Below are 15,904 nucleotides of genomic sequence, written 5' to 3' on the forward strand. Positions count from 1 at the left end.
GGAAGCCTGCTTCTCCCTCTCCCACTCCCCCCTGCTTGTGTTCCCTCTCTCACTGTGTCTCTCTCTGTCAAATAAATAAATAAAATCATCAAAAAAATTTCCCCAGAAAACAGATGATATATAATAGGGATAATGGGGTTTGAATTGTAGCTTTGTCTTTGTCTAGTTGTATGAACTTCTATGAGTCTCAATCCCCTCAGTTATCAAATGGAAATGATAAAGATATCCCAAAGAACTGGCGTAAGAAGCACATAGCGACATACACAGTCTATTCTGCAAACAAGATTGCACCAAAAAGGACAAAACCTGAAATTTGTTTCTACATTAGATTCACTCTCTCTTCAACTACTTCACCAAATCACTTTGGGAAAACAGTCAATCCTGCCTTTCCCAGACCAAGCTTCATTTCAATGGAAAAATTAAATGGATATAACGTTCCAAAAAAAGGCTCTCCTATGAAAGCTATAGGAAGAAAGGTTTCCCACAAGCTGAACATCAAGATGGAAAAAATATTCCCATTTAACAAAAATGTTTTCTGCAAGTAGACATAATACATACATTTAAAAAGGACCAAACTAGGATGGCAGGAAGGAAATATCATGAGATGAATGAGGACCTATGGAATGTTACTTTTTATATCTCTTGTCTCTTCAAAGAAAGAAGACAGTTTGAGGATCTTTGAAATGCCACATGCTACTTTGACTTCAGTTTTTCCTGAGACGAACACTTGGGTTGAGTTGCCATCCAGCTGGTACATGGTCATAGGAAAGGTTAACCTGGCCAATGTCTAACCATGCATATAGAGGCCTGGGAATATACAAACTTAATGGACTTAAGAACACAGAGTTAGGAGGGAAGGAGAAGGATGCAAGGTCACGGAGTGCATACCAGATGGCACACAGTACACTGCACATGCATCATCTCATTGTTCAGCACTGCCACAAACCAATGCCTGACTCTTCTCCTACGTTTCATTTCAAGGAAGAGCAACACCACACGTTGTTCAAACTAGAAAACCAGGCACCACCTCCAACGCTCATTTTTTTCTCTCCTGCGGCATTTAACCAATCACCAAGTCCATGGATTCTACCTCGAAGTTGTATTCGAATCTCTCCTTCTCATCTCACTACGATTTTTTGACCCTTTCCAATCTATTGCTTTCACTGAAAATGGAGTGCTCTTTCTAAAATATATATTTACCTTATCTTCCATCTGCTGGAATTATTTCAAAGGCACTCTTTTTGCCCTCAATATCACAAGTCCCCAGTCTTCTTACATTTGGGTAAGAAGACTCTCCTCAAGGCATAGGTCTTTTATCCCTTTACTCTCCTCCTTCAGTTCTAGACACTGGTTAGAGCATTTTCGTTCTCTTCCTCTGAGCATTCCTTGACCCCGTGTCTTGGTTAAATACTCCACCTATTTACACAGCCTGAATTTCTTCCATTGTTGCTCCTACACACTATTAAAAACATATGTATATACGTGTGTGTGTGTGTGTGTGTGTGTGTATCTATGTTTGCACTATATATAAATAAACAGGGATGCATGCTATTGTGGGCTGAATTGTGTCTCCCAAAAAAACATGTTGAAGTTCCTTCACCGCTCCCTCCCCCCATTACCTGTGAATATGATCTTATTTTGGAAAGATCCTTTTTGTAGAAATAACCAAGTTAAAATGAGGTCATACTCAATTAGAATGGGCCCTGATCCAATATCACTGGTGTTCTTATAAGAAGAGAAACCAGAGACACCAGGAGAAGGTTATGTAAAGACAAAAAGATTGGCAGAGAGGGAAGATGGCCCCATGAAGATGAAGGCAAAGGCTGACTGCCACTATTAGAAGCTGGCACTATTAGAAGCTGGGAAGAGGCAACAAGATTCCACCCAGAGTCTCAGAAGAAGCATGGCTCTGAGGACACATTGATTTTGGACTTCTAGCTTCTAGAATGTGATAGAAAACATTTCTGTTATTTTAAGCAACCCAGTAAAGAAACCGGACTGTGTAAGAAATTTGGGCTTTCTTTACCCTGATGCAAAAGAGTGCAACTGAAATGATTTGAGCAGATAAGAAACGAAGCTGAATCTGTATTTTACAAAAAGCACTTTGTTTACAGTGAGGAGAATATAGTCTAGTGACTTGAGTGTACTTTTTTGTAATCAGTGAGGGGCATGTATATAGGATGAAAGTATAATTTTCTATATATTCCTCATCTCTCTCCTCAGAATGTAAATTCAGAGACTTGTTTTTTTCTCTTCATTCATCTGTCTTTGGTAATCAAGCATACACACTGGTAATTCCTAAAGTAAGTATTGTTAAGTGAATAATTTTTTAAATAACTGAATTTTTCACAGTAACCCTACAAAGGTATGGCTCTAGAGAAAAGAGAACTTACTTTACTTCCTATCCTCAGTACCCCACATGGAGCAGTTTTTTGAGAGAAGAAATAAACAATGTTCAGAAACTAAGTAACTTGCCAGAAATTAACTAGTAAGGTAGTAAATGAGCTCACTTCATCTTTGCCGTATCTTGCAAACCGGGGGAGAAAGAAAGAATATGCATTACATCTGTTAAGCAACACCAGACTTCCACAAAGAAGTGGATTACAAAACACAGAAGGAAAACGGCTAACTCCTTGTTCCTGACATCACCACCTTTAGAATAACTGGTAGACATTTGATACTAGTGACTTAGGTCACAGACAGAGATGGAGAAATAATCATTCCACTTAATTCCTTTCTAACTACTCACTACAGGAGTTATTAAAAATGGAAAGAACTTCTTTGTTAGAAACTCAGTTCTTTGTAATGTTGCCATAATGTAAATGTCAAAACTCCATGATCCAATTTACAGCTTATTTTTTAATTGTACTATTCATGTTAAAACAATACCCTATGAGGAATTACTTGAAAGAAAGTCTTCTCTTCCTTTTTGAAATGGCTTATTTTCTAAAATGGCCATACGCGACGTTATAAATACGTAGATTCATTACAAGAGAGCCAGTTGATAGTGACACTTGGTCTTTTTGATACACATAAATTAGGTATCAGCTGATGAATTTCATTAATTATAGCTACAAAGTACACTTTTTGGAATCTGACTTCAAAATAACCTCAAAGTTATTTTTAACAACAGCACATGTTCTATCTGTAAATTTATGCTACTCACTTTTATATATTTAAAACAGAAACCAGCTTTGTGCTTTATAGCAAATATAAATGGGTAATTTGGATAATGAAAATAAATGAATAACAGCAGGACTAATAGAGCTGATCCTATTTGTGATGCCTCATTAACTCTGGACAGGATGCAATTCACTACCCTGGGCCAGGAGCTGATAATGGCACAATGTGGAGCTATTAGTAAAAGAAGGTTGCAATAGGAAATTAACAGAAGGTCTGTTCATTCACTGGGACATCGGTATCCCCTTTTGTATGTATAACTGCCTTAAACCGTGCACTCAAAAAGAGAAAAAGTCAACGGCAAGAAGTAGTTGGGTTACTACTATTACTATCTCTACAGGCTAGTATTTATCAAGCTTAGAGTAAGAACTTTAAATGTTTGATTACTTAATCCTCCTAGTAATCCTACCAGGTAGTTACAAATCTTAGCCTCATTTTGCAGGTGAGGAAGCTGTGGCATAGGAACTTGCTCCTATGCCTCAAGTCCCATATAAACAAGTGATGGAGCCTAAATTCGAACCAGGCAGTCTGACTCCAGACCCTTTGCTCCAAACTATTCATAGGATGACGAATGCTGCTGTCCCCGCCCTGCCCTCCGTACCCCACTCCAACTCTGCCTTCCCTCCAACTTCATCTGATCTTGAACTACAACAAGCAAATAGAAATCCCAGTATTTCTTAGTTTGAGATACAAGTTGGGGAGAGACACCAGCACAGTGACCTGCCAATGATGATCAGTTTCTAGAGTGGGAGGGAAGGGGTGGAGTGCGGTTTGAAAAGATATATTCACTAAACCTGTTGATTTCATGTATAAATGATAGTGTTGAAACTAAATAAAATCTTGGACCATGGGACATGCATAGTCAAAAATGTTGATAAACATTGACATTCTCTGACCTCTAGCCACCATTAACGAGTTGTAAGATCCTGGGAAAATCATACCTAGTACCAATATTTCTCTGGGTTGGACTAGATCTCAAAGACAATGTTCTCCAAATGCTGGTCTGTGAAGAACTATAACAATTTCTGTGTTCTGGAGGCAAAAAAAAAAAAAAAAAAAAAACAACTAAGTAGAGGGTAGTAACTTTCTCATGTTCGAATTAAAGATTGTCCTTGATTCTGAAATCAGGTTCTTACTCTGTCCTTGATATTAACATTTCAGTTAAGAAATGATGATGGTGAAATACATGATTTAAGTTCTCCTTTTCTAATGCTCTTAGCGGAATAAGAAGTTACTTGCTTTATCTCCTTCTAGAAACTTTTTTGAGTTGTTGCAGGGTTATGACATCTCACATAGGGAACCACAAATTTTATGTATTTTTCAAGTTAAAATGTTTAGGGTTTTCTGCATTTCCACAGCACTTTACAGTTAGGCATTTTCATATGAATATCTCACGATAGTCTGAGAGACAGCCTTATTTCCCCCAGATTGAAAAACAGAATTCAGGAAGGCTGGTCAAGATTATGAAAGAAGAGCCAGATTCTAAGTCGTGTCCTTTGACTTTAAATCCTGTCTGCTTCTCAGCCCGTAAGTGCTTCATAAATCTGGTCAACCAACAGGATAAGGAGAGCGTTCTATAGAGAACTAATAAATCTGAGTTTCTGGGGGATGAGGACTAAGAGTCGTATCTTTTAAGAGCTCTCCCAGTGATTCTGGTATGCAGCTTAGTTTGGGAACCATTTCGGAACATCAGATGGTTCCTATCTCTAGCCACTCAGCCTCACCAGAGAAGTAGGAGTTTGGAAGTCAGACAGAACTCAGTACCTCTGGGCTGGTGCTGTGACTGAGCCTCAGTTCTTCATCTGTGAAATGAAGATAATGCTGCCTAATACGGAGAGTTGTAAGTGCAGCTGACCTTGGAATAATCTGAGGTTTAGAGCTGCCCACCCCTGTGCAGCTGAAAATCCATGTACAACCTTTGACTCTCCAAAAACTTAACTACTTACAGCCTACTGTTGACTGGAAGCCTTGCCCATAACATGAACTGTTGATTAACAAATATTTCATGTGTTATATGTATGATGGACTGTATTCTTATAATAAAGTAAGCTAGAGACTAAAGAAAATGTTAAGGAAATAATAAGGAAAATATATTTTCTGGACTGTACTGCGATTTACCAATACAGTAAGTTTATATCACCTGTTTACAAGATGAAATGTCTCCATCAATATTGCTTTACTGATACAAAACACTGTAGGTGGTGTGGGTATTATTAATGTCCGAAATGCAGAGATCCTGTACAATCTGTGTTTGTGTGTGAGTTTTGATAGGTTTTAACTTTTTATGATAGATCTGTGCGTGTCCTACATTAGTAAATGATAAAATAGACTACCTCTACCTATATTTCATGCATTCATGACATAGCTAAATTTTTCTTAATTTTTTTGAAATTTCTAGGCTACTTGGTTCTTCTTCAGATTTTTTTTCAAATTGTTGCAAATTTCCAAATTTTTTCTAATGTAATTTGTTGAAAAAAAAATCCATGTGTAAATGGACCCATGAAGTTTGAACCCATGCTTTTCAAGGGTCAATTGTATTAGAAAAAAATAGACAAAAAATGCCTAGGTATGGTAGTCACTCAAAAATGGAAGTTACTTTATGGTTAATATTACTACTATGAACGATTATACTGCCTAATACGACACTCCAATATTACTAAGAGTAAGGCATTATTATAAATGGTGATGATTCTAGAATTTTCCTGAAGCAAATCCCCAACAAATAGAGACAAGCCACTCAATCATGACCTTGGGACATTTTCTGGTCTCAGTTTCCTTCTCTATGGATTGTTAAGGTATCTCCTGGCTAGAAAGGGTTAAGATTCCACAGTCGTATTCAGTAGTTTAATAGTTGTATTTAATAGTTTGATAGTTGTATTTAATAGCTTAATAGTAAAAGGCCCAGTTTGAGGAAGTGGTTCTTTACTTGAGCATTAAACAGGTATTACCAGAAATAATTAGTACTTATGAATGACAACTCTCTGTAGTTACGCTGTCATTTTTTATCAAAGCAAGGCTATGTCCAAAGGTAGATATTTGCTTCTTTATACTTATAATTTATATCTGTCAGGCATCAAAAATATTTGAGACAGCTTGCCAAGAAAGTTATAATAAGGCAGAAAGCAAGCCAGAGAAAGAGCTAAGAATCCCCAACAAATGTTGTAGAAATGAGGGAAAATAGAGCAGAGAAAATGATTTTTTTTGAAAACTTAGAGAAACTGTTCAAGTGAAAAACTGCACATTTCATTTAGCATTGAGATTCCTGACAGTTTCAAAATTATGAAAATATGACTTTTTCTTGATGTTACTTACCAAAGACTAAAAATACAAATACACAGATAGAAGCTAAGTAAAGGAATTTTTTTTTTCTAAGTAGAAAAAAATGTATGCATTTAAACTCGATGAAGTAGTAGTGAGTGCTTTTCTTACACTGTCTGACTCTACTTTTGTCCTTCTAAAAATGTCTACACTGCATTTAAACATTCCATCTTTATTCCTCCGTCATCTTGCTATCATCTGCTCCTTCCCTCTTTTTTATAAAGCTGAAGTAGGCTCTAATCATGAAAATACAGGCTGTTACAGTAATGGTAGCAAGGATCCAAAATTATACCCATTACAAATTCATATTGAGTTATAATTTTTGATCCCCTGAGCATGATTAATTTGATTTATTGCTTTCTGCCCTTTGCCCTAGTTTTAATCAAAATGAAAACTCCTTCCTGGTTTTAGGCTTACTTTTCTTACTATTTCCTCACTGTCACTGCCCTGACCCAGGCTCATACTTTGCCTCACCTTGGCTGATCTAAGAGTCTCCTTCCAGATGGATTCCTTGGTTTTAGGACCTTGCATTTCAAAGTCCAACAACTGCAGCTATATTAAATCTTTTAAAGACAGAGCTCTGACTTTGCTTTTTCTCCACCAAAACACTCCTGGCCACCCACTGTTTGCAGAGTCCTGCCCGTCTTCGATTCAAGCATCTATGATTTTTCTCCCAAACAATCTCTCTGTCTTCTTACAGTAGACCTTGGGGGTGCCCTGCTCTCTAGCCAAATAGCGTATTAGTGCCTAAAAGCAATCCCAGTTATTTCATTTCCTTTCCCATGCTTTTGCCCCTTTTAGATATTCTTTTCAGATACTCTATAATTTACATTTTCCACCCCCCCCAATCTAAAAAGTTAAACTCATAGGAATTGAAGTGAAGGAGGCATCTTATACTTGTAAACCAAACATCCAGCACTATTACTCCATATTTACTATATATAAAATTCATACTTTCACTGCTGAGATAGGATTCCCTTTCGGTTGCCAACATATATGAGGCCAGCTGGCAGGATTAGTCGAGGAAAGAAAGAGGCCACGTTGAACTCCCATGCCACAGAAATAAATGAAACCTAATTTGCTGACCTGTCTTGTTTATTTTGGTCCATTCATCAGTGTAATACAGTACAAACAGCTTTGGACTAGGTATCAAGAGACCAGGAATTTAGTTCCCTTTCATGATCAATCATATAACTTTCAGAAAATCATGTAATTATTCTGGGTTTTTATCTCAATTTGCAAAATGGAACTCTGTCTGGTTTTACTCCAGTAGGAAAAACACATAAGAAATTATTATTTTATTTGCCATTCCCTACAACATAGCTTCTTGTCTATATGCATTTGCTTTACAATTCTCTATTATTCCCAAAGCTGTTATGGATTTCACAATTCCACACCAGTGAAAATCCCAGAGAAGGAAGCAGGCACCAAATATCACAAGTAATACTCAAATATATGGCTTTTTAGGACATTGACTAGATAATCTCTTAGGTGTTTCCTATCTCTAAAATAGTTAAGATTCTATATTCCAATTTGTATCTGAAATTCACATATCTCTTGTATATAAAGTCATTCACAGACATATATATATATTACCTTGATCCTTCCACTTGGGAAGTGCATGGACATGCCGCAATTTCCCTGTCTCATGATGTTAGATTTTATGAAGGTTTAGCATGTCTGTCTCGCCTCTCATATACAGAAAATCATTCAGGATACCTCACGTTTCTTACAGTAATTCACATTACAGTTATTCCTTTTATATGTAAATATAGGTTTAGGTTTTAAACAAACATGTGAATTTGAAAAGACAAATTACTGAAACATATTTTACACTTATTCTTATATTGCTAGCTGAGATATTAGAGATTCTGAAGAGAGAAAAATTTCAACCAATATTGTCTTGGAAGAAGCAAAGATTCTCAGAATGTCTACTTAGTGAAATACAAAAAGTATATGGTCAAGTATAGCACATGGGAAATTTTAGCAACTACCTGCTCCAAAAACTAGGTTGGTCACCCTAATCCAAAGTTGAAGATGGCAAATACATCGCAAACATATTAACTACTAACTTTCTTACTTCTTACTAACTAACTAACTAGTTAGTTACTAACTCCCCACCCAACTGATAAATTGATACCAGAAATCAGATCTCTTTATTATCCCTATTTTAAAGACTTGCCTGGAGGAAATCTGACTTAGCTCACACTTCCATGCCTTTCAGGAGTTTGCCTGAACTTTCAACAAAATTACAATTACAATAATGAAGAAATAAATTTGCCTGGAGTTCACGTGGAAACTTCAGAGCTAATCTTACCCAAGGTATTCTGAAGCTCTAAGTAAATGAAAATCGATACCTCCAAATACACACACACACACACACACACACGCACGCACGCACGCATGCACACACGCCAGAAATGCACATGCAAATACATTTTAGGGACAACCAAGGTAGAGGCAACTTCAGAGTCTAATACAAAACTGACACACACAGTCAAGATCTTTCAGCCTTTCATATTCAGCAGAGACTCAAAGAAAGGAAAAACAATTCCAGCCCTCTTTTCCTTAACATAAACTACAACATTTGTAGTTTCAACTGAAATTAAACCTCAATTATCAAATCTGTCATCCTTCATAAACTCTATAAAAAGGGACATTGAATGATTGAAATAGCAGGACTATATGAAAGGTATTTACATAGAGGCACTAAAACCTTCTGGGAAAATAGAATGGAAAGAAACCAGCACTTACTTGGCACAAACCACTGATGCACATATCCAAAGATTCTGTGTAGCAACGGGTACCATCTAAGACTTTAGGTGCAAGTTCAACAACCAGGGTTGTTCCTTTGGCTTGGCATTTGAGTGAACATGGATTGTCAGGGTCATTAGACACAGGAAGCCATTCATAAAACTGGCCATGGTGCTTGACATCATTGTGAGCGGAGCATTGCTGAGCCCGGAAGTCACCTGCTTCTGGTGGGCAGTCCTGGAGAAGAGAGGTGAGAGGGACACACAGGTGAAAAGGGCAGCCCAAACAGGGAACTGGGGCAGCCATGTGGTCTGTCAAAGTCTTAGAAAATAACACAAATGTCCTGGTGTTAGAGATGGACACTTGTATATCATGAGGGGGTCATAGGATTCTTTGGCTTTGAACAATGTAGAGCTTTGAGAAAGTGATCACCTGGAAATATATTTTTGGATTAAAGCTAAATGGAAAAAGTAACCAACTTGAGATCGATCTGATTTATACCCATTTCGTTGGTTAAGTCGTCACCCTGGAATCTATTTTCTGAAATATGTTGATTGGTCCACGGATCCCTCCCCAATGAAATACCATTTTGATTTCCTTGTAACTTCAGTAGACCTTACTAAAGTCAGAGGGTTAGTCAAAAAACATGTCTGCTGCTTTCAGTTCTAATAATGAAAGCTATGACAGTATTATAACAGCTCACAGCACAAAGCTGTGATAGTTTCCTTCAAACATTTTTTGTGTAATTGTGAGTTTTTCTAAAACTTAGGCTGCACGGTATTTAGAATTAAATATGGGGAGCAAAAAAGAGAAAAGAGCATTTATATCAGAATTTCCTTAGCATAAGGCAACACAGCAGAGTGCAAAGGTTTGGACTTCTCAGATGGGAGCAAAGCTATGATATAGTGGGTCTCTCTGAGACTAGGTTTCCTTTTGTTTAAACAGAGGCAATAATACTACTTAGCCTTCAAGGTCACTGTGAGAATTTCATGGGCTTATGTCAGCCAAATACTGGCATAAGAAAGAAAGTACATGGTAGCTATTACTATGATTATTCAATGAACCCACTGAAGAGAAAAAGCTGGAGAATTACGAGATTCTCTGAATTTGAATTTTAAATCACATTGGCAGAGACCAGTGGAAAATAAGAATGCTTTAAATGTATATCTTATAAAGGGCATTTTAAAATTAAAACTATAACCCAGGATGGCTATTATCTAAAACCTGATATATTTTAGTGAAAGCAAATGATACTCAACTTGAAAAAGGCAAGAATCACCCATTCCTCAGAAAGCCTTTTGCATATATTTATTTCATTCTCCATGTGTTCAGATTAGAATTTAGTATGGAAGATTATAGAATATCCATTTGTTGGGGAGCCTGGGTGGCTCAATTAAGCATCTGGCTTCGGCTCATGTCACGATCCCAGGGTCCTGGGATGGAATCCTACTTTGGGCTCCCTGCTCAGCGGGCAGTCTGCTTGTCCATCCTCCTCTGTCCCTATACCCCACTTGTGCTTTCTTTCTCTTTCTCACTCTCAGATAAATAAAATCTTAAAAAAAAAAAAAAGCCTATTCATTTGTTGAAAGGCCTTTTCTATAATTTTTTTAAAAACCTCAAATAGGGGTTTGCATGTGGCCTTTAGCAGGTCTTGGTTACCACATCATCATTTTTAAGGGTTCTTCTTATACAAGGTTGCTTTCTCTGAAAATCTCTTTAAAGAAGCACGGTGAGAATAGCATTACTCTATTTTATAAAAGGGAATTTCTGACTCTTTTTTCAAACTTTAGTGGTAATACCAAGCCACATGTAAGGTTTTAATATTTGGGGCAGCATAAATTCTTTCTAGCCAAGATGGTGGATAAACATACACTTATTTAAGATGAACACAAAATAGTTTAAAATGCAATACAAAATCTCAAAGGTATTTTACTGATATTATAATACATGTTCTTGGAGTGAATAAAATATAGTATTAAGGGAAAAATTATATAATATAGGTATAGACACATAGGTACCCAATGAGGCTTAAGTGATTTCAAATATTGTCTGAAAAAAAGTATAATTAAAATTCATTACTTATTGGGGTGCCTGGGTGGCTCAGTGGGTTAAGCCTCTGCCTTCGGCTCAGGTTGTGGTCTCAGGGTCCTGGGATCGAGCCCCGCATCGGGCTCTCTGCCCAGCAGGGAGCCTGCTTCCGCCTCTCTCTCTGCCTGCCTCTCTGCCTACTTGTGATCTCTGTCTGTCAAATAAATAAATCTTTAAAAAAAAAATTCATTACTTATTAATTTTGTAAATGATAGGCTACAACTTAAAAATTTTTTTAAAAACCTATCAGCTAATAAGCATGCTGTACTTTGTCTTTTGTGATAGTCTTTCTTCATGAGAACTAAAACAAAAACCACACCCTACAAAACTATGCCATGAATCACACAACAGGTAAGTTGTACAATGGTAACACAAACTGTCTGAACTTCAGTGTTTTAATGCAGGCTCCTTTCAGATCATGTATTCCAAAATAAAAGCAAAAACAGATTTTAGCAGTCACTCTTCATGGGTTCATGTTAAAAACAAGACCACAACTTGTTTACAAATCTGCTTAGCTCTCATTCATTAGCTTCTGTCCTGAGATAGCCCTATGACTGAACATTGCCTTCCAATCTACACATCCTCTTCCTAAAGTTCCCCCATCTGAGACACAACAGAGACCATTAATAAAAGCTGCTATCTATGATCAACAAGTTTCCTTGGTGGCCACTGAATGTGAGCTCCTACATCAGAACTGATAGCTTAGTTAATAATGTTTATTTTATTTTATTTTATTTTATTTTTCTGAGAGAGAGAGAGTGCATACAAGTTGTTCGGGGGCGTGGCGCAGAGCGAGGGGAGAGAGAATTTCAAGCAGACTCCCCGCTGAGTATGGAACCTGACAGGGGACTTGATCTCATGACCCTGAGATCATGAATACAAGAGTTGAATACAAGAGTTGGACATTCAACTGACTGAGCCACTTGGTGCCCCCAGTCAATGATGTTTAAATTAAGTGTTTTCAGTTGCATAATATCTGCCATCTCAAGAATCACATGATTTCTTAGTAGCACAAAAGAAATGCTGAAGTGGACTAAGGAAAGTAGAACGCTGGGGAAATTGTTCAGAATGGTCACAAACCCCTCTCATAATTAATCTTCACCTCTTTTTTCTAGAAATGAAAGTGAATCAGTGGTAAGGGAATTACAGGGTCAGGCTGAATCATCTCTGCATTAAAGTAATGAGGGTAATATATAATTAAGAGACCTCTTAGTATGAACCAGAGATAATTTTCTGCACTTATCCAATTCCGAGAAGAGTGTCAGTTATGTTTTTAAATTGATGTTACATCATCTTAGTAAGGACATAAAACTGCCTAGTCTCTTACAGTCCCTTCTATTCAACCAAATGTGTTGAGTCTTGCCATCTTTACTAAAATAAAGAAGACTCAAAGGCATTCAAAAGTAAAATAAGCAAAAGTTATAATATTAACACTTTTAGGTTTTCTTTTTCTGTGATGAAAACAGTAAACAGAAAATCAAGGAGCTGACTGTTGGTCCTGTTCTCAACTCACCTGTATCAGTGCAAGAGTATCTGTCACAGGTTTCGTGAACTTTCACAAGTGGAGAAATGTCCCTGAGAATAATAATGCTTGGGAATTCCTTAACTCACTTTTATCATTACTGCCTTTTCTTCCACCCATATTTTTGTAGGGGTGGGAAAATACATTTTGCTAAATTGAGAATGTATTTAAAACCTGGCGTTGAGAGTTGGAAACTGAACTTGAACCTTTTTAATGTTTTAGTTTATTTGTACTTGGCAAAATGCAACTTCCTGTTTTAAGAAAAAGGATTTAAGAGGACTTATAAAACAGGTTCAGAAAGCTTCTTGGACATCAAATAGCTCTTACAAAATAACATTTTGATGATTTAAGTGTAAATGAATCAGAAACATATGAATCAAATTTCCCTTGAAATACACATGTTTAAAAATTAAGGGAAGAAGGATTTGGCAAAAGCTCCTTTGTTGAACCCAAAACATCTCAAGCATAGTTCAAGACCCTCGTTGAACCCCGATACAGCTGGGATCACCCAGCTGCAGGCGCAGAAACTCAAGCAGAGTCATCATAGCTTCTTGTCCCTCCAGTATGATCATAATAATTACAGCAGAACAGCTCGCATTTGTATAGAGATTCACCCTATACCAAGTTTCTAGCTTTTAATTATAATTTGGTTCATGAGACCACTATTTTTCCTAATCCCCCCAGAAATCAGATTTAGAAACAGATGCCCTAATTGTTTTGAAAAAATATTTACTGTTTTATCCTGGGCATCACCTTTGAAATATTAGCTTCTGGAGAGATGCTTTATGATACCACGTCAACAGCTCTGCCCATGAGATGTGGTTTTCCTTAGGTTATACTGAATGTAGAAGGTAATGGATATGAACACTGTGATTTTGGGTCTCATAAAATCTTAGTAGTAAGAATCATGAGTTTTCAGTGAGGATAATGAAAGAAGAAAACAAGTGAATTATTTATATACTTATGCACGGAACCTGGCTCATAGGTAGTAATGATGAAAACAATTAAGATTATTGAAAAGTCTAATGGCTATTTGAACCAGACACATCCTCCATCAGGAATATGGCAAAAAACATGGTGTGGGAAAGATGCCCTGGATTAAAGGTCCCCAACTTCCAGCTTCTCTTATGTCTCTAGAAACGCCATCAAGTGGAGATGGGGCAAGAAAGAGCAATCTAACACTTTCCCTGGCCTTCTGTCTACTTCCAACTAATTGTAATCTGCCTGTGGATTGACAAGCCTGTATCAGTGTACTGACTCAGGACTTCCTCACTCTGAAAAAAAAAAATGTATTTTGTTTAAAATAGAGGATCCCATGAATTACTGTATTTAGCCTTTAATACAATATCACAGTTTTTCTCTCCAATTTTTAAATACTCGATGTGAATAGCAACAGAATTTTTTTCTTTAAAAGGACAGAAATAAAAATCTGACCTCTTATTTGCTCCCATTATAATTCATAAAATCCGTGGAGTTCTGCCATATATGAATCCAATTCAAAACACTTTCTGGTTAATCAACTAGCCAGTGGGAAAGATAAGATGGATCCCAGATGTCCCCTGATGATGATAGGTGGATCAGATTACATTGTGGGATAAAAGGGAGTTAGGCTTTCCAGAGTTTACCCACTGGATGGAATATAAAAGATGATCTCTCGGCAGCTAAGGTGGGAGCATCTGAAAGGCCTTTAAGATGATTTTGAAAAAATAATACAGAAAATAGATTTCTTTATTTTCTCTCTTTTTAAGGAAGACATTTTCTTTCCAGAGGGACATGTCTCTGCTTTACCTCTGTCATTCGATGGTTGACCTCTTCTGGTAACTTTTGCTGTTTCACTTAATGTATTATAGGAGAGCCATATTCTGATTCTGTGGTTTTGTTTACAGAGTCACTATTAATAACTGATAATAATCAAGAAAACACAGAAAATGTGTTTAGGTGGCCACATGAACTGTAGCCATGGAAGAAATCTATGCTTCCCACTCTACTTCTCTATCTTGTAACTGTTTTTCTGAATTTTTTATCGCCCCTTCATCCTGCCCTATCCACTCGTTCCTCATAAACGTTTCCATGCAGGAAACCAGAGCTGCTTAGTAAGGCATTTGCTCTCTTTGCTAGCAATTTGGGATTGCTACTTCATGATATAAACATATAGAGAAATTTATCAGCTACTTGATGACTTTAGAAAAACTTACTAGTTCTCAGTTTTATCCAAGAAACATTGGGAATCCTTGATGTACTGATGGTAAAATAGGAAGAGATTATAAGTTTCCTTCACAATAAATGGATGGAGGATCTGGAAAAATATATACCTAGAGCTTACAAATGTCTTAGCACACTTAAGTAGATGGCAGGCTGTCCTGTTTGTATATTTTTGTCTCCATTACTTGGCTCTCTGCTTCTTTTATTCAGAGTTGGGGTGATCATGGTATTTCGCCTGCCAGGTTAAGTATGGAGAGAGCCCAAACATCCATTGATTGATGAATGGATAAAGAAGATTTGGTACACACACACACGCGCGCGCGCGCACACATACACAGAGGAATATTATTCAGCCATTAAAAAGAATGACATCTTGCCATTTGCAATGATGTGGATGGAGCTAGAGAGTATTATGCTAAATGAAGTCAGTCAGTCAGAGGAAGACAAATACCATATGACCTCACTCATATGTGGAATTTAAGAAGGAAAACAGACAACCGTATAGGAAAGGGGAAAAGAAAAAAAGGAGAGAGGGAAACAAGCCACGAGCCATAAGGGACTCTTGATGATGGAGAACAAACTGAGGGTTGGTGGAGGAAGGTTGGTGGGGGATAGGCTAGAAGGATGATCGGGATTAAAGAGGGCACTCACGGTGATGAGCACTGGGTATCATAGGTAAGTGATGAATTACTAAGTTCTACTTCAGAAACCAATCTTGTATTATGTGTTAACTCACAAAATTTAAATAATACAAAATATAAAGAATAAAATTATAACGATAATATTTTTAAAAAGTTAAGGGGAAATAACTAAACAGCAAATATCCACTGATACAACCCA

The 15,904-nt window shown here is 37.1% G+C and overlaps 1 protein-coding gene across 2 annotated transcripts in view; it reads right to left on the reverse strand.

The window, feature by feature from the left end:
• The window catches only part of ADAMTSL1 (ADAMTS like 1), a 908,570-nt gene that overhangs the window by 286,236 nt on the left and 606,430 nt on the right, over positions 1-15,904 (reverse strand). For both annotated transcript variants that reach the window (XM_059141548.1, XM_059141549.1), the window contains one exon: positions 9,253-9,489. In XM_059141548.1, coding sequence (XP_058997531.1) covers positions 9,253-9,489 — 237 coding nt within the window. The remainder of the gene's footprint in view (positions 1-9,252; positions 9,490-15,904) is intronic.

The sequence above is a fragment of the Mustela lutreola genome, chromosome 12 (genome assembly GCF_030435805.1).
Source record: "Mustela lutreola isolate mMusLut2 chromosome 12, mMusLut2.pri, whole genome shotgun sequence".
NCBI lineage: Eukaryota > Metazoa > Chordata > Mammalia > Carnivora > Mustelidae > Mustela > Mustela lutreola.